The sequence below is a fragment of the Haemaphysalis longicornis genome, unplaced genomic scaffold, assembly GCF_048455015.1.
Source record: "Haemaphysalis longicornis isolate Haplotype H1 unplaced genomic scaffold, Haemaphysalis longicornis Haplotype H1 scaffold_99, whole genome shotgun sequence".
NCBI lineage: Eukaryota > Metazoa > Arthropoda > Arachnida > Ixodida > Ixodidae > Haemaphysalis > Haemaphysalis longicornis.
Genome location: NW_027526471.1, coordinates 913,802 through 933,387, shown reverse-complemented (window position 1 = coordinate 933,387; position 19,586 = coordinate 913,802). Strand labels below are relative to the sequence as shown.

Genomic DNA, 19,586 nt, shown 5'->3' with positions numbered 1-19,586 from the left:
ACGTTCAAATACTCCTTGATGGCCAGGCCATCACTCCAAGCCCCAGCACCAAGATCCTGGGCCTACATCTCGAGGCTAACACCAAGAGTGACATCTCCTTGCAGCGCCTCAAAAACAGCATTAATCAAATCATACACATGATCAGGCGAGTTGCCACCAAGAAGCGAGGCCTAAAGGAATCCGGTACCTTTCGATTAATTGAGGCTTTTGTCCTCTCAAGAGTTACTTACGTCAACCCCCGTCTTCTTCTCGACAAGGGAGACAAAGAGATGCTTTGTATAATGATTAGAAAGGCGGTCGAGCAGGAGATTGGCCTTCTCATGAGTGCGTCCACACAGAGGCTGCTTAGCACGGGGCTCCCAAACATGGTGGAAGAGCTGATAGAAGGCCATCTTTCTAACCACAAGGTCCTACTCAGAACTGCGATGGGTAACCGCATGCTTCACCAAATTGGCTGGGCAGCCCAGAATGTCACTCCGCTTGACGTACTCCCGGACTCTTGGCGAATAACCTAAAGATGCTCCCTTTGCTTAGAAATATGAACACCTCACAAGACGACGGTCAGCGAAAAGCACGGACTCAAGCGCTAAACACCACCCTCGGTGGGGATCATGCAGCTATCTACACAGAAGCCTTTAAACATCGAGGGCAGCAATACGCCATCATCGTGGCTACCTCCAGAACCAACGTCATTGCGTGTACCTGGCTTAGGACCCAAGAAATGACGGCAGCAGAAGAGGCAGCCCTCACCTTGGCTCTCGCACAACCAGGGGTTCGGAGGGTAGTCATCGATTCCCAGCAAGCCTACTGGAATTACCACTAGGGTTGGGTGTCTTGACCTGCACTGCGAGTGCTAAAAAACCACTAGCTCATCTGGTCACCCCCTGACGTTTCAATGGAAGGCAACAAATACGCCCACCCAAAAAGCCTGCGCTTTTACCTCCCGTGCTATGGAGCTCCACGAGGACAGTCACCCTCTGGTCACGTTCAGGGAGGTAACCCACCATTATCGCCTTCTGAGACAGACCATACCTTCGCCTTACCCTGACCTTTCCAGAGAACAACAAACTACCGTACGGCTTATACAATCCGGGCTCCTTCCCACAGCCTATGCGTCTTCACTTAATGCATCCGACTCGCTACGACGCTGAATGTGTATTTTGCTCAGAAGTAGGAACACTGCGCCCCGTAATCGGGATGTGCGACTTTAGCCCTGAGGACCCTCCTCTCTTTCCGTCAACTACCCAACAAGAGCAATGGGAGATGCTGCTGTCCAGGCCCTCTCTACCTACCCAGCGTCAGCGGGTGGACAGAACACAGGCCGCGGGGGCTGCATATGGCCCCAAAGAAGAGGGAATCGCTCCACAGGGCTGCACTCTGGGTCGTTCAGAAATCTGAACTGAAGTATTTCTTCCTCCTGCTGCTCCTTCTCTGCCGCAAATCTCGTCGCCTTCGTCCGCGGCACAGACACGGAGAAGTCAGATCGTCTAACAGCGGGTTGGAGCTTCCTTTAATTTTAAAAAAAGTTACCACTCTTGTGCTACACCAATACAACTCAACCAAACACCGTTGATGCATCATGCATCGATTTAACCTTACCAAGAATACCTCTTTGAAGTACTAAATGGTGTGGTTAAGTGCTTTTTACTTCTCTCTCGTTTTACTATTTGTAGAGCGGTGAGAGTGAATTTAAGTGACGTCGCACGTGTAATCGTTATAGGTGCCGTTTACAGCTTTGCTTTCCAACCACATTCACATGGGTGGATTGGCGCGATTTTTTTTCATGAGCTCTTCGAGAGCGGATTTTGCGGCCCACCCGGGTCGCGGAAACAGGACCATGGAAAGTATTTCTCAGGAATACCAATTCTTCTGCCGACTCTGCCAACAGGTCGTACTGTTTCGAATACTTTATTTTTCACGCTGATATGAAAGCAAGGCCATACCGGGTGGAAGATTTTCGTGACATGCTGATAAGATTGGGAGCGCTCGCCGACGTTGCCGCGGTAGGGGCGTTTCAAATGAATCATGTTTGGGCTGTCACGTTCAAGAATGCCGAAGCATTGAAGAAAACGCTAGCTGCGAAGGAGGTGACGGTGAAGGAAAGGCGGTGTATCATCGTCGACCCCAGCAACCAAGACATTCGGCTCAAGCTGCACTGGGTTTTGCATAACGTGACCGACGACGATGTGCGGGTGGCTCTTGCGCCCTACGGAAAAGTGACCGAAGTAGCGAGGGAGCGGTGGCGAGTTCGCGGCTGTTCCGAGCAAGCGTCAACGACGCGGTCCGTGTCGCTCAAACTGAAGGCCGGGCTGAAAGTGGAGGACCTGCCTCATCAGCTACGTGTCGCGGGGGACAATGCGCTGGCCGCTGTCCCGGGTAGGCCCCCTATGTGCCTACGCTGTCGCGGCACAGGTCACGTCCGCAGGGAATGTCGAGTGCCCCGCTGTGAAACGTGTAGACACTTCGGTCATGACGCCGACGTTTGCGTCAAGACTTACGCAAGTGTCACTGGTCCAGCGGTCGTCGACGAAGCGTCGGAACACCTCATGGATGAAGCCGATGCGGAAGAAGCAGCCAGGGCACGAGAGGAAGAACCCGGTGCAGCGGCAATAGACGTCAAGGACGACGCCAAGGGTGAAAAGGGCAGCGACAAGGGGGAGGACGAGGCAAAGGGGGACGGCGGCCGAACCACCACCCCCGAGCTTCAACTACCCGGACTAGAAGGAGCCAAAGAGCAGCAAGAAGGCAAGCAGTGCGGTGAACCACAAATGGTGGAAGTGCTGTCCGCTACTGCGACCCAGCGAGCCGGCCCCACCAGCGACGGAAGCCAACCTCCTGTAAGCGACGACTTGCAAGGAACAACACCACAGGACGAGGCAGACGCTGAAAAGGCCGACGCCAACGGCGCGAGTGGCAAACGGGTCCGGGACGACGACGACGATGACGACGACGAAGGCTCCGGGAATACTAGTGCGTGTGAACTGTCTACGGAAACCGGTGTTCGGCGTCGACCGAAACTGAAGGTGAGACCGAACATTCCAACGGAGAGACATAAGAGTGCATCGAAGCCCCCCAAGAAATGAGGGTGGACACGTGTCGAAAGCAGACTTGTAATGGCAGACTCAAAGCCCTCAACGATCTTGCAAAGTGCCCTCGAGGTATGCCACCATCACGAGGTTTTTTGTGTTTGGGTGTGTGTGTGTGTGTGCTTGCGTGTGTGTGTGTATGCGTGGGTGGGTGGGTGTAGTGGGTTGCCAACAGTGTATTGAGAGATGCAGCGAAATTTCTGCTCCTAGTCTGTGTCATTAATCGAGAATGGATAAAACAGCATTGCGAATAGGTACGATAAACGTCCGGGGTTTGGCGGCCAGAAGGAGGCAATGCCAGCTGAGTAGGCTCTTTACTGAACATGACCTTGACCTCATCGCCATTCAAGAGACTAAAGTAGAAACTGAGGAGCAGACGGAGCAGATTATTTCGCAGTTTCGAGGAAACTACAACGTGTGTGTTTGCCATGCTGTGGGTACGTCAGGGGGCTGTATACGTTTACTGCGGAATAGCCTTGGTATTGTGGAAGAAAGTGTAACGGCAGGCGATGACGGCAGACTGGTTGTGTGCGATTTCTTTTTGTCGGAAATGTACTGGCGTGTTGTGTGTGTATATGCACCAAACAAAGAGAATGATAGAAAAGTGTTTTTTGAGCGAGTGGAGAGCTTTTTACGCACCGACAGGAATGTTGTACTCCTTGGAGATTTTAACTGCGTATGTAACGCTGAAGATAGAGTAAAGGGGCGGCCTGTCAGGGACAAAAGCGCCATTTTCTTGAATGAACTGGTACACACGAGTATGAGTTAGAGGATGTTGGCTCCGCTCTGGCCAGTGGCCAGCCGCCAGAATACACATACTTCTAAAACCAGAGTCATGCAAGGCTGGACAGGCTGTACGCATCGCTGAAGCTTATACCATGTTGCACAAGTTACAATGTCAATCAAGTATCCTTTAGTGATCACGCGTTGGTGACACTTATGATGGGTAGAAAGCAAAAAAAGGCGAGATTTAATTGGAATCTCTGGAAGCTTAACGCAAAGCTACTCGAAGACGAAGACAAAGTAAATGAGCGGGTGCACGAGTTTATCGAAAAAGGTGATGATGTTATTGTTCGGTGGGAGCAGTTTAAGAATGACGTGAAAATGAAAGCAATAGAGCGTGCGAGTGTACTACGGTACAATGAAAAGAAAAAAGAGGGAGAGCTGCAGACGCAATTGAAGTTTTTGCTAAGCCAGGAATGCGCAGCGCCTGGAATATTTAGTAAAGAAATCAAAGAAGTGAAAAATGCCCTCGAGGTTATCGACATCGAAAGATACAGGGGGGCAATGATACGCGCACGCGCGGAACGGTTATGGTGAAATGAGACACCGACGAAGCGAGCGTTAGGGGAGGAAAAAAGGTGTGCGAAACGCAACGAAATCACTAGGATACGATGCGGAAATGAAGTTACTGAAGACAGCGACCTGATAGAACGCGAATTGGTTCAGCACTATCGAGGTCTTTTTAGTCATCAAAGTTGGTTTAAAGAAGACTATGAAAGTAAATTTTTGTCTCTTATGCCAAAGTTAGATGAAGAGGTCAAGGCGAGACTGGAGGAACCGATAAGTGTTAGCGAAATAGAAAAGGCAATCGATGAACTGGGAAAGGGCAAGTCACCAGGGCCGGACGGCATCAGCGCCGCTTTTTACAAAACGTTCAAGAAAGATTTAGCGGTGATATTGCACGCGGTGTTTACGAGAGCGTACGAGTGTAAAAAAATGCCGCCGTCCTTTCAAAGAAGTCACATCGTCTTAATTCCCAAAAGCGAAGATCCAGAGAAGCTGCTGCAAGTCGAGTATTAACGACCGATTAGTCTTACCAATGTCGATTACAAGATCTTAATGAAAATTTTGGCAAGCAGGTTACAATTAGTCATTAAAGAAATAGTGGGGCCACACCAAACATGTGGGATTAAAGGAAGGACAATTTACACAAACATTCATGTGGCGCGAAGTATATTAGAGATGATTGATGCACTCGGTGGTAAAGTGGCAATGTTACAAATTGACCTCGAAAAGGCTTTTGATAGGGTGGGGCACGAAGTGTTGTTCAGCATTTTGCGCCATGTGAACCTAGGGTCGGTCATTTTAGAAGGCGTGACGATGGCATACAAGGAGTGCACAGCAAACCTAGTGATAAACAAAAACGTGAGTCAGAGCTTCCCCGTTCTGTCATCGGTACGGCAAGGGTGCCCCTTGAGTCCGTTGCTTTTTGTGATTTATCTCGAACCCTTTTGTTTGAAAATACGGGAAAATAGTTCTGTACACGGGATCAGGCTTCAGTCAAGTGAAGTGAAAGTACTGTCGTACGCGGATGACATTGCCGTGTTTTGCGTGGACACAGATAGCGTGAAGGAGACTGTAAAAGAAGCCTCCTTGTTTTGTGAAGTGACTGGGAGCAAAATTAATTGGAAAAAATGTTCAGGTTTCTGGCACGGGGATTGGGAAACCACGCCGTCCACATTTGCAAACGTCCAGTGGAGTGTGTGTCCAGTTAAGTATTTAGGCGTGCCACTTGAGTGCTACAGAGACCCAGATGAGTACTGGAAGGAGCAAATTGAGGCTACACGAGAGAAAACGCTCAAGTGGGGTGGACGGGACTTGTCTATGTTTGCACGCTCGACCGTATGTAACGTGTTTCTTGTTGCGAAGGTAATGTATGTTCTACAAGCCCTGTGTATGTCAAGAACTATAGTTCAGAAGTTACACCGAGTGTTCGTGGTGTTTTTGTGGCGGTCAACTTGGGAAAGAACGAGTCGCACGAACCTTTTTCGTTCAGCGAAGGCAGGGGGTTTGGGCCTTGTACATCTGTTTCTGCGACAAGTGGTCGCACGGTTCATGTTCTTTCGTGATGAAAGCGATCCTTTTTTGCGCCATTTTATTCAGACAAGGCTATCGCACACTCTCCCTGAGTTTGTTGTGTCAACTAGTCAAGCAAGACCAGTGTCTGTGAGAGGGTTTTTGAGTGAAGTTGTGCGTGCCGTCAAACTCCTCAAAGTGCGATTTTCGACAGAATACCTGAGTGTTGTCACGCGGAAACGTCTGTACAAAGATCTTGTTGATGTATGCTTGCCCGTGCCAATATACCGGTCGCTGTACCCAACTGGAAAAGGCAAAGATGTTCTTCAAAGAATTAAGAAAATGCCAGTTAGAGCACACTGCAAAACGTTCTTTTTCCAGTTGCATAGTGGCACTCTTCCTGTGAATCCTTGGTTGGAAGAAAAGGGGTTATTTGTCTACGGGTCCGTAAACTGTCGTTTGTGCAAAAAAAAATAGAAACAGTTGAACACATCTTCCTGGATTGCTGGGACGCAGTATTTCATTGGGACATTCTGCAGAGGACTTTGAAAAAGAACCTGCCACTTTCTCCTTACGGCATTAGGTATCTTCCAACGGAAAATGAAGGGGGAGTGCCCTATGACATGATCATGCTCCTTTCTCTACATAGTTTGTGGAGAGTTCGTATGGCGGTCAGGCATGCTGATGCCAATGCTAGACCCGTCAGGGAATACTTTATTGAATGTACAACGTACATCAGGGAAGTTTACCGAGCGCAAGTAGACCCACCTGAGTGGATCACAACATTAGATAGCCTGGCATCATTGAAAAAATTTTAGTTCTTCACGCAGCATAAGAGAGGCTGCTGTTTCACATTCATCCACCAAGCGTTGTGTCTGTTGATTGTATCATGTCACAAGCAGGCAATAAAGAAAAAAAAAAGCAGAGTGGCGCAGTGGAAGCGTGCAGGCCCCATTACCCAGAGGTCCGTGGATCGAAACCGCGCTCTGCTAGTATTTTTTTTCTTCCTCAGATATCTGGGTTGGAGAGGAGAGAGGGAAGTAAGTAAATTAGGTGAGGTAATTGGTAAGGATGTTAATCGCTCTTCAATCAGACACACGGTATTGCAACTATGGCGAGGAATGTTCAGAGCAGAGACTGCTTCCTCGAATAATCACTCCTGTTTCGTCCCAGCATTGTCGGCGTTGGTACGGAGCGTTTACGTCGCGCAGAGTGATCCACCAGAGTGGCTGCATCTTTTGGATGCGTGCGTTTGCTTGCCTGAGTTTTGAATTGGTGCCGACCTTTGTTACACTGACGGGCTTACCCTTTTCTATCTGTTAGTGTTTATATTGTGTGTCAATTGTCTTGGCTGACTTCTCTCTAACATTTCAATGTATTAAAGAAAAAAAAAAGCAGAGTGGCGCAGTGGAAGCGTGCTGGGCCCATAACCCAGAGGTCCGTGGATCGAAACCACGCTCTGCTACTATTTTTTTTTGTTCCTCAGATATCTGGGTGGGAGAGAAGAGAGGGAAGTAAGTAAATTAGGTAAGGTGATGGGTAAGGATGTTAATCGCTCTTCAATCAGAAACACGCTATTGCAACTATGGCGAGGAATGTTCAGAGCAGGGACTGCTTCCTCGAATAATCGTTCCTGCTTCGCCCCAGCAGAGTGGCGCAGTGGAAGCGTGCTGGGCCCATAACCCAGAGGTCCGTGGATCGAAACCATGCTCTGCTAGTATTTTTTTTCTTCCTCAGATATCTGGGTTGGAGAGGAGAGAGGGAAGTAAGTAAATTAGGTGAGGTGATTGGTAAGGATGTTAATCGCTCTTCAATCAGACACACGCTGTTGCAACTATGGCGAGGAATGTTCAGAGCAGGGACTGCTTCCTCGAATAATCACTCCTGCTTCGCCCCAGCAGCATAGGTCGGCGTACTCACTCGTGAGTACACTCATTTGTACTCATTTGTACTCAAACTCATGAGTGAGTACGATGATGAGTGATCACACACCCAGAAAAAAACAGTGAGTACGATGACGAGTGAGTACAGGGGTAAGTCCACTACTCGTGAGTACAGTACTCATGAGTACACTACTTATGAGTATGAGTACTCATGAGTACAGTATTCATGAGTATGAGTACTCATGAGTTTGAGTACTAATGAGTATGAGTATATGAGTACACAGTACTCATGAGTACACAGTACTCATGAGTACACCGTACTCATGAATACACAGTACTCATGAGTATACAGTACTCATGAGTACACAGCACTCATGAGTACAATACTCATGAATACTGTGTACTCATGAGTACTGTGTATTCATGAGTATATGCACTCCTGAGTACAGTAGCGCAAACAAGTTTTATAACGAGCTCGAGTCCGGACGCGCGTGTACGAGTCGCAAACATTTAGCGGTGCCGCTGTGCAGCTTAACTGTCAAGGATGGCAAAATTAGACAACGAAAACTGCACCTCCCTCCTTTCCCGGTCCCTGTTTGGCGCGTTTTTCGGCGGTCGCTCGCAAAGGGGTCAGTCACGGTGAAGAGGGAAAAAGGAGGGGGTGAGGGCCCGGCGGGAAACGCGGCCTCAGTTGCTCTTCTCTGATGGGGCTTGTTGACTGCCGCAGTTATTTTTGTTGACGCGGCCTGTGAACGCGTGGCGGCTTCATTGCGCTTGCACCCTTGCAATTGTTTTAGGGGAGAGGCGGTGGAGGCTGCTAACAACGCACGAACTAGGCGCACTGAAGTCCCTCTTTTTCGGTCTTCAGAAGTTTCCGTAGACGCATGTCACGCTGAGTAGTCTTTTCGTGAGCCGAACCGCTCATGTCAACAGTCGCAGTTAATTTACGTAACTCGCGTCAAACCGACTGCGTGGTTTGTAACGTTCGCTGTGCGTATTCGAGCGACAGTTTGGCTGATGTACGTGCGCCCGTATGGTTTTATTAGGTTCCCGTTTTGAAACATTTTGCTCAGGTTCGCTAGTAATATGGTCTCGTGTAGTGCCATTTACAAGTGAGCATATAGCCCCACCGTGCACTACGGCGTGCACGCGCGGCAGTGGAATTTACCCCAGCAATGGAAATAAAATATCCGAGTACACCTAAGCACGTTTGTGAGTTGTGAATCGGACATCATAATATCCAGTTCAACGCGTGCGGCGCCTTGTTTAGCCTCACATATTTTGTCGAAGAGCTCTGTCATCTTGCCGCTGGAGGAGTGTTTTGCTTTCAAATGGCTTTACTTTCGAGTGGCAACCCGATTCGCCGCTTCTCGTTTATGCCACCGTGTAATGAGGGCGCTGACGATGATGGTGAATTTCGGTGGTTGTTATTCCCCTACCTTCACTACTGTTTACGGGCGGGGCGACCACCCCTCGCTAGCAACTATACCGCCGAGTTTAAGCTCGCACTGTGAGAGGCCTCGTGAAGGAATTGTTTTGAATTGATGAACGCCAACGCCAGACGCCGAGATTGTTGCTTAAGCTCTCATCTTGGAACGTCTCGTAAAACATGTAGATTGCACATAACGACGTCACCGCACTTTTTGATCGATCGCTGCCAGCTTCACCCGCGTTGCTCGAGATAAGAGCTGCAGATTTCCACTGTGCAACCAACCCACCAACACGGCAATACAGTGACGTCAGTGCAAGCTATCACGCCTCCGAAAAACGCGTCTACAAACTTTGTTCTCGAGTACACGAAACACGGCAGAGCAGTTCGACACTGCTTTAACGGCTGCCAAGCACCGGCAGCAACTGGGTGCCCTGCGGCCCTCGACTGCGACCGATACCCTCTCCCCCCCCCCTCCCCCCGAACACACACACACACTGTTGGGACTGGGCCATTCTAGCTCAGTCACCACTGTTCGATTCACTTCACTTTATTTCCTTAAAGACCCCACAGGGGGGTGTTACATAAGGGGCGCGTTGTACAACATAGATACAAAAGCCACAGGTTAACAATACAGATGCATAGATGTTGCGACGTTGCCCTGCTCAGTCCGCCATCGACACGGCGCAGAGGAGAGCGATGAAGTTGTCGAGCCGACGGTGATTTTAGGCTGCATTCATATACAATATATACAAAGGTAGCAAGAGCGTTATATGGCTCGCGCAGAGGCACTTCTCAACTCAGGGCCTCCGATGAAATGCCGCCGCACAGCCGCTGCTTCAAGGCTGGTGTTATACCCCCGGGGTTCCGCCGCAGCCGCGTGCAGTTCGAATCTTTCCAATCAGGACTATCACTGGCCGCAGTTTGAATCCGGCGAATGCAGGCGAAGTGATTGCGTCAGCCGAGCCACGAATGGGAAAGGGGAGGCGACTCAGCGGCGCCGTCTCCAGAGTCTACTCGTCGCTGCGTGTCTTTTGCGGGCCGGTCGTCCCAAGCATGATTTGGTGCGGCCGTCTCGATGGGAAAAGGAGAGTAGACTCGGCGGCGCCGTGTGCCGCCAGTTGCGGCACGTCTGCCGCGGGCCGGCTGACCGAGGCGCGAATCGGGCCCACCGTCGGCGCGTCGCCAGGTGCAGCAAATTTGTGTCGGGTGCTCTGGTTAACCGCACACACACGCATAGAAAAATTAGTAAGATCAGACTCGTGTGGGTTTTGGCCTAGCTGTTAACGGAAATAGACACAACGACGCGTAGCGCCCGTCCTGTCCCTTTTTCGCGGCGGGACCTCCCTCTTTGGCTTTTCGCGCGCTAGCCGGTTTTCGTCTTTCTGTTTATCTCTTACTTTGCGGGCTGGCGGCGGTTGCGAGGGGTACGGTTGCGCAATGTTCGCAGAATTCAGAACAGCGGCGGCAGCGTCTCTTTCCAGATGGTTTTAAAGGAGCCATGAAGAGAAAATACAACTTCGTTTAATTTGAAAGAACTAGGATTCAGTATCTCACTCAGCTCCATTACAGCCACAAAAGATGTTTTTTTAACGAAAAAAACGGAAGAAGTATTTAAAAACTTTCAAATTTTGCGCCACAGTGACGTGTTATGAGCAAGAATGACGTCATACGGGCCAACAGTAAAACAATTTTCAGTGCGTTAACTGCACGTTAGCATTCAAGTGATGCGCTCAAATGGAACTAGAGGCCCCATTACAGACGTCCAGTCATGTGTCGTCGCGACAGTTCCTTTTCACCCGAACCACCTAAGAAGAAGAAGAACAGGTCGGTTAGGCGGCCGCCAATCGCACAAACAAGGTTCCGTGACATCATAGAAAAGTTGCGGGAAATTGGCTAGGGGGTCGCGACTGCTTCACACGTTTTCTTTAATATCTCCGTTATTTGTTCGAAGATTGCGATGATATTGGTATCATTGTTATCGGGACTAAGCCGTCTTTCTAATACACCTAACTTGTATTTTGTCTTCATGGCTCCTTTAAAGACGATAGTCTTTCTTCGGCCACTTGAGCGCGACAATGTTGGCCTGTCAGTCTGTCTGTCTGTGTCCGTCATAAAGATAATTCATTATTGCAACTTAATATCACGCCCCGCTGTACACATGGGAGCTACTGGGGTCGCCGTTAAGTAGCTTCATGTACATAATGCGCCCTCTCTACAACTGGCCAACTGCCCCGCGATTCAACCGCGATTCAGCGCGCGATTCAAAACGCGAGGGCGTACGTCCCGTTTCGCTCTCTCCCGTGTACGTGCCTTCGCGCAGTGGGAATTAAGCCCTACGACAATGCACCGTGTAAGACGTTTTCTTCTCGGGCTCCTCTGTCCTGATGTATATGTAATCTCAGTATTTCTAATTAGTTAAACATTTTATTTTTTTCTGTTTAGCCTTTCATTCCAGCCACGACCTAGCTAAGATGTTGCAGTCAACAGGATCATGATCTAAGGCCACGGGAGGACGAACGGACGAACAACGTGGACGGACCGCACCATGACTACGAGAGTGCAGCACGCAGACATGGGGCACCGACGCACTCCACGCCAGCGGTGGTCGACACAGTGCTGACTTCAACGGAACGCTACGTCCTATGCTCTACGAAGAAACAGCAGTTCGTGAGCGCACTACGATTACGAGGGCTACCCTGCTCTGGCCGTAAGGACGACATCATCTTGCGTCTTCTAGAGGACAACGAAGAACGTCGCCATCTCTCCAAACGAACGAATGTGCCAACGCTACTTCAGGCTGCCTCCGGCAACAAACGGCGGAGGACCATGCAAGCGGCGCTGTTTGAGCGTAGAAGGCTGCGTGATGAACGAGAAAGTTTTCTGAGACAACTGGCGAGAGTCGGCCGCACGTTTTCCACGGTGCCTGGACTGCACGAGATCCGAGCACAGGCAGAATGCACGATGGCACGCACATGAACGAGACGACGCATGCAAAATTGTGATTGCGTGCTCACCGGACCTTTCCCAGGTAATCGCCACGATTACGGAGACGCATCGAAGTTCAGCGCATTTCTGGCGAGATGACGAACACACGTTGCTCTGCTACATCGCCCACGAGCTACATCGCCCACGCGCAGGTCATTCCAGCAACGAGCCACGAGACGCGCAACGTACGCAGCGCGCACGAGCCAGAAGGCACCACGTTCCTGGCACCCGCTCTTCCGCCACAGACGTACACGAACGGAACGCTGAGAGCACGGAACGCAACGGAGCCGGTACGTACATTTTCCGCCCGTGCTGTCCCGGCGCGGGTCCACGCAACCAACGACATCGCATCCGGATTGGTGGATATGGCCACGACAAGCGAGCAAGACGCACGGCGCCCGAATTGCACCATACGTGGCGAACGACCGCACCCCAATTATAGGGGAGTTCCCTAGATAAAACGAGACGCACAGCGCACGAAACGCACCAGAAGTGACGAACGACATCCAACTTGAACCAGTGGAGCTGACCACGGAGAACGAAATGCACAACGCACGGAACGCCACCAAGCCGCAGCACACACGGAGGAAACTGCTGTTCGCGACATCCTCCGCTCCCACTGCAGGTGCTATCCGGACTTGACCAGCGAATGTTACAAGCGCAGAAATCACCTGGCTACAAGCAACAAAAGACCCAGCGCACGCGGTTCAACCCTACCGGAAAGTACGAGCTCTCCGACACCCGCTGCTCCCGCCCGAGTCCAGCGGACGAACGACATGACACTCGTGCAAGTAGGTCCGTCAACGAGCAACGACACGGCCAGCGCATGCGGCATGTCCGAGCCAGAATTAACAAGATCACCGGCACCCGCGCTCCGATCGAGACTCACATGACAAACACCATTTCGTACAAGAGGACGCAACCGCGAGCAAGCGGACTCGCGATAAACGGATCCTGCTTGTATGGGAGAGGTAGCAATTATAGCATTCTCGAAACAACGGGCAAAAGACGAGGTCTTGAGCGACGACACGGACACGGCAAGAACGGCAACGAATGAACCCGATCCAGACGAAGCATCGAATGCCCTGACGATGAAGTCATGCTTGCGACGCCGAGGAATGTGGGACCGAACGGACGGCACGAACTACCCAGGTAGCACAAAAGAGCTTAAAGACTTCTACTACCGCGATTTTTCAGGACGAAAGAAACGGCTTGCAAACATCTCAGACAATCCGATCACGCATTCGCGACGTTTTCGAAAGGTCTTAAATCACGTCTAATGTCCAGCGGGTATTACTATTTCTAGACGATATATTTACTCTCTTTAAAACATCCTCGAAAATCGGTTTAGAAGTGGGATTTTACAAGAGCTGTATAAGTCTGTCAATGTGACTTTTCAATCCGCATTTTAGATGGTTAGAAGACGTTCTGATAATTCTGGTCTAGAAAAGGGCTTTAGAAAGACGCTAAGAATCCCTTTCTTGGGATATTTAGAGCCGCTTTTTAGACGTATGAAATACGGCTTTATGAACCCCCCTCCCATTCCCCCCTCCCATACCCCCCTTTCCCGCAGGTGATGCTGGGGGCGAATGCAGCGGCTTTGCTGCATGCATTCGCAATTAAAAGCCATTTGGCTCGAGCAAACATTTTATTGCGACCAAGCAATGGGGGTAATGTACCGAGGAGAAAAATACCGTTACAATTCAAAACAAAATGTGGTGAAAGCATCCTTTTCACCTGCCAGAAGCATCGTTATATAAAAACATTCCAGTGGTCATACGAAAGAAAGAATTCTGTGAAAAGAAAACATTGAACAAAAAAGAGCAGTGCAAGAAACTTGTAGCAACAAGTCCAGAACGCTACACTTTCTTATTTTTAAAGAAAGAATGGAGGGCAAACAGAACTCTGAAAACAAAAACAAAAGAAATCAATGCAAGAAACTTGTAAAATCAGGTCCATAACTCTGTGAACTTGCTTATGGATACTTGAAGGTACGAATGCTGCACAAATAAAACACTACAATAAAGGCATATGCAAGAAACACCCACCATAACGTCCACAACTTGTACATTTGTGTATGATTATTTGAAAGCAAGTATGCAGCACAAATAACACTTACACGAAAAAAAATAAATGGAAGAAAATTGTACCATCAAGTCCACAACTATGTACATTTGTTTTTAAACTTAAACAATAAGATGCAAGGACAACTTGTTCTACAAAAAATGATAGCCACTTAGGAAAGTCAAACAATTGAACTGCATTTATCTGAAAGATCACATTGTAAAAATGTACCACAAAATGACTAGGCACAATACTAGTGGTCATCTGGAGCCAGCAGTGTTAAATCTTTCTTCGAAAAAATAAAAAGCCACGTGAAGCATGATTAACAAAGCATCACCAGCGAATGCAAAAGCTAATACACATGGTTCATACATGTTTGAAAAAAAAATACAATGCACAATTTTTTCTAAACAAATAAAAAGCCATGTGTAGAATGACTAGCAAATATACCCAGTAGTAGTGAACATATCTTAAATGCCAAAACTTTCCATCAATAGGCGTGGTTCATACATACTTGAAAAAAAAAAAAATACCCTCAACAACCACAACAGATAATGGCCCGGTCCTCTTCTCTGCACTGATGAGGGGCAAATCCTCCGTGGCCTTTCTGTCGACGACGCCTTTCCCATTTCTTGCACTTTCCTTAGCTGTGCTGTACTGGTCGTACCTCTAGCTCTTCAGGTTGCCTGGATGAACTGCAGAAAAAAAGCCAATAAAAACGCCTAGATGTGTAATTCGTTTAAAATACCCTGTCAATGTGGGTCTTACGTTCGCGCCTTTGCATTCTTGAGCTGAATCATGACTGTCTTCATTTCTGCGTCCGGGGCTCCTCGTGTTTGCATATTTGCTCTCACAGCCTCTTAAAAGGAATTGCACACGCACGCATAATTCAGAGAACATCCCCTTTTTACGGCCTATTGTACATTACCACATAAATTTAACTAAACTTAGCGGTTGCAATAAGATAATAAAAAGTTGAACCAGGGCAAGCTGAAGCAGCAAGCATGGTCTATTTCATTTAATACGGCAGGCTTGACAGCCGAAAAAGGAGTTGACTATACTATATATACACCTATTAACTAACCTCTGACGAGGCGGCACAAGCTTTGTTTTTCTGGCCCGAGTAGCTGAAGGTCGCCGTCAATTCGTCTACAAACAGGAACCGCAACTGTGTCCCCACAGCACGGCCGTCGGATATGCCACCTAAGCCTGCAAGTCGCTTGATCTGAAAATAAACAGCAAGTGAGGCGGGAACTTCAAACACATTTAGAATGGCCCACCATGCAGGCTGCATTCGAGGTCCTTGTTTTCCTGAAGGCTGTCCTCCAGTCTTCCTAAATCTTCAGCACACTTCAGGGGAAAGCTCCACTCGTCCATGTTCAGTTGAGGCCTCGGGCACCATCGGTTCAGAAGATTTAAAGTTTGCTCATTTTGCTGCCGTACGTAAGCAAGCTCCTTCATGATGAGCTTCCTGTCACCTGCATTGCTAAAACAATAAAAGAACATGCAATGCAGACCAGTTGCAGATGTACCGAGAAGGTATTTGGTCTCGCTCCAGTGAAACAGTCAAAACATATATCAGTATAAATGACAGCACAACTCCGCTCACGGCTACCCTAAACGGCTACCCCAGCGCGACCTAAACAAGAACGCAGTGGGGCATATTCAGTGCCACTGTAGACGCAGAGAGAGAGAGAGAGAGAGAGAGAGAGAGAGAGAGAGAGAGAGAGAGAGAGAGAGAGAGAGAGAGAGAGAGAGAGAGAGAGAGAGAGAGAGAGAGAGAGAGAGAGAGAGAGAGAGAGAGAGAGAGATGAAAGGTTTATTAAAAAAAAGGAGGTGACGCGATTGTCTTAGAGGTGGTGCCCTCCTTCCAGGGCCCCAGACTCTTCTGCTCCTCTCCGGGCTCGAAGAATTAAGTCCTTCTGAATCCCCAAGTCGGAGCTGGCCAGAGTTGCCTCCCATAGCGCGACCGTATTTGTGGGGTTGTTTCCTGAAGGCCAGATGATAGGGCAGGCCCATGTTGCGATAAAAAAGTTGGAAGGGTTTCCGCATTTATTGCATGCGTCTGTGTGTGTTTGAGGGAACATTTTGGATCGCCGGGATTTCTTAGGATAAGTGTTCGTCTGGATTTCCCTCAGCGTTTGAGCTTCTGCGCCAGAGAGGTTCTTGTCCGGGTTGGGGAAAAGGGTTCGTTCACCTCTTTGGACAAGTGGCTTTGGCGAATGCCTCACTGTAGACGCAGGGAGTTCAACTTTTAGCCACGGAGGCTATGCCTAAGCAGTGAAACAAAACTCCACTAATGGCCTCTGACGAGCAGTAATCCTCACCACTGGCGGCAACGCATTAAAGTTTATCCTTTACTCAAGAACATGTATCCCACACTTCACTGAGGTCAATGACTCGCTCGTAGTCAAGCCCACCAACGGGCATATGGCAAACACACACACATCGCGTACACAGATGCAAGTCCGTACCCCACCCAGTCTCGGCACCTGGAAGTGGCGAATACACAACATAAGCTCATTACCTGCGCCTCCCTTAACACCCCCTCCTCTTGGGTTGCCGACAACTCACTATTGCTCTGGCAATCACCCAAACTACGTCACCGTTAATACTCACGGATTCCCAGGCTGCCTTTTGTAACTTCTTGTTGGGTAAAGTGGTCCCAAAAACCCTTCAGCTACTGAGCCATCATCACTCCACTCGAGCATTGGTTTTCTTTGGACTCTAGCTCATTCCTCACTGGCGGGCAGCAACTATGCCCACCAGCAGGTCCACGGCCGTTTTTGTAAGGCTACCGAGGGCGATTGGACACTCCACCCCTGGTCACCTTCCAAGACATCAATCAGACAGCATTACCGCGCCCTGAGGCAATCCCTCCCCTCTTCATTCTAACCTGTTCAAACACGAATAAACTACTCTCAGTAGAATTCACACAAACACTTTCCCTCACCCGACATGGCTGCACCACCTTTATCCAACTAAATACCCCTTAGCATGTAAAGTTTGTTCTCAACCAGGCACCCTAACCCTCATCATCGTCATCAGATGGGCTCGCAAGCTAACCCTCCCACCCCCTTCCTTCTCTCCCCACGATGACGGCACAGCCTCCACTTCATTACTCTTCACGAATCGTACAATCTTAAAGGCTGCAAACAGGTACAATGCATTAAGTGCGCTTGTAACCAGACAGCCTTAAAATTTTTCACATTTAGGTAACCTCGCGTTTACTCAAACTTGTGCGGGAACTAGCCTCCAGTTGTGAAATTAAAGACAAAAGCGATCCCGTGAGTGATTATGATGAAAGCTTTTTATCAGCCGTAAAGGGACAGTTACGACAATCGGGAAAAGGTCAACGCTGGCATGCCTGAAAAATTTAAGGGAGTCGATATTCGGCCGCTGTCCGGTTGCGATCTCACCGGCAGTTTTCTGTCGCGAGCTGCCTAATTGTTTGCCAGCTGCTTTGCTTAGCCACGGCACAGCGATCTTCCGTCAGGTGAAGGGTGCAAGCCCTTTGCGCTCTGGTAATTATTTGCCGGCAGCTTGGTTCAAGTAAAGGTCCTATTCTATGTCCATTTTAAATGCGCTGTGACGGCGCAAATGATCGAAATAACCCACGCGACCGTACTGTCACGGAAGTTGTCCTTCGCGAGCAAAGAGTGCCGGCATTTCGTGTCAGAATAATTATTTGCCGTGAGAGCACGGCCGGGTGGCTTATTTCGGTTATTTGCGCCGCCACAGTGCGTTAAAATTGGGCCTAGAATATGACCTTTAGTTAAACCAGGCTGCGGACAAATAATTATCCTAGCGCGAAAGGCCTGCACCCTTCACCTGACGGAACATCGATGCGCCGCGACTGAGCCAAGCAGCCGGCAAATAATTAGGCAGCTCCGACAGAAAACTGCCGGTGAGATCGCAACCGGACAGTGAAAATGCCCTAGCTAAAGAAAGCTGCCGGTTAATAGTGCGAAAGACCGGCACTCTTCGCTCCACGGCAGCTTGCGAAAGAAAACTGTCCAGTTGTCTGCCGGCAAAGGGCGTTCTCATACAGCATGCCGGCACATATCATGTGACCGCAGCAAGCCAATAAGGAGAGACCGCCGGCAAACTTCCGCTCGCGCGGGTAGGCCGGCTGCCGGCCGGCCGAATATCCACTCCCAAGAATTGATGTTTCAAGCTGATATATTTTAAAATTTGATTAACATATGCAAAACTAACAATCGCGCGATATTTTTGCACTACTTTAATTTAACATTGCCGAAAGAGCCTTATCCCTCACCAGGGTTTAACATCTTGCGACGCTTACCACGTCTATCATCTGGCTGGGGCGGCATGTCGCGATCGCTACAGCCGGGTCGGTTCTGAAACAGATCGCGATTTGAACCTGCGCAAATTTTAATAGCGGCAATGCAGGGATATTAATTGCTGCGAAAAAAAAAAACAAAAAAAAAAAACAGGCGCCAGTAAAATCGCAGTGCCGCTTCGAGCAGAGGCACCCGTGTTAGAGGCGGTTTGCAGAGCTTTATCGGCATAAAAACATAGATATCTCAGGCGCTGCGGCTGGCTAAACGTTCACCCACGATGCCCGGTCAGGCATGCACTGCGCCATGGCACGGGACGACAGAATTCTCTCATATGGAGTGAAACAAACCCACGTGTTCGCCTACGGCCCTCCTGGGTTAGTGCACAAAAGATAACACACAATTTCGACGCCGGCTTTCTTAAAAATTACGGTGAAAGCGCAGCTCAGCGTTTCCGACCAAGGATGCCAAGATGGAGCACAAGTTGTCGCGTAAGTAAACCAAAGCACTTAATAAATGTTACAATGCGAACAATATATTGCAGGAGCAGCTGCTTAACCAAATACTTCTCGCTTAAAACTAACCACGGTATTACGTATACAACACTCGTGTTTGACAACATCGCGAAACTGCACACATCAAGACAACTTAACGGGCGCTTGTGGCTGGAAATAAAGCTTTTTTCAGAAGCACTGTCACAAATACATCAGAAACATTTACGAGTCACAGCGCGGCGGTATCAACGGGCGGAACAAAATGTGACCATTGAAAACGGCACAAGTAGCAAATACTTACGAAAATGAGGGCTCACAAAGAAGCTCGAAGATCGGCGCCCAGCCGCAAACTGACCATTGGCGCCAAAATGATTACTCTCAACCCAGCGCGCGCCCAAGCCAGCTCATGCGAACGCTGCGGAGGAGGTAGAGGCAGAGAGGAAAGCCACTGTTTTCCAAGTCCATGGGGTCACATCAGGCCATACCATTGGCGCCAAACCTGATTACTCTCAAACCAGCGCGCGCCCAAGTGCGGGACTTTA

The 19,586-nt window shown here is 49.2% G+C and overlaps 1 protein-coding gene, 1 long non-coding RNA gene and 2 other non-coding genes across 4 annotated transcripts; 3 read left to right on the top strand and 1 right to left on the bottom strand.

Annotated features, from left to right (window-relative positions):
* Window positions 1-2,018: 2,018 nt before the first annotated feature.
* Window positions 2,019-3,471, top strand: LOC144154839 (uncharacterized). The gene has a single exon (XM_077685931.1). The coding sequence runs from the start codon at window positions 2,019-2,021 to the stop codon at window positions 3,081-3,083; it is 1,065 nt and encodes a 354-aa protein (XP_077542057.1). The 3' UTR covers window positions 3,084-3,471.
* A 3,807-nt stretch (window positions 3,472-7,278) lies between these two features.
* Trnam-cau (transfer RNA methionine (anticodon CAU)) lies at window positions 7,279-7,350 on the top strand. Its single transcript has one exon. It is a non-coding gene; the product is annotated as a tRNA-Met (tRNA).
* Window positions 7,351-7,530: 180 nt separating this feature from the next.
* Trnam-cau (transfer RNA methionine (anticodon CAU)) lies at window positions 7,531-7,602 on the top strand. The gene has a single exon. It is a non-coding gene; the product is annotated as a tRNA-Met (tRNA).
* Window positions 7,603-13,855: 6,253 nt separating this feature from the next.
* Window positions 13,856-15,909, bottom strand: LOC144154834 (uncharacterized). Its single transcript, XR_013319461.1, has 4 exons — window positions 15,530-15,909; window positions 15,334-15,474; window positions 15,018-15,108; window positions 13,856-14,944 (listed from the first exon to the last, which is right to left on the bottom strand). It is a non-coding gene; the product is annotated as an uncharacterized LOC144154834 (long non-coding RNA).
* Window positions 15,910-19,586: the final 3,677 nt, after the last annotated feature.

What these genes read in the sequence shown, in the direction of transcription:
- LOC144154839 (XM_077685931.1), top strand. Translation starts at nt 2,019, where the DNA reads ATGAATCATGTTTGGGCTGTCACGTTCAAGAATGCCGAAGCATTGAAG.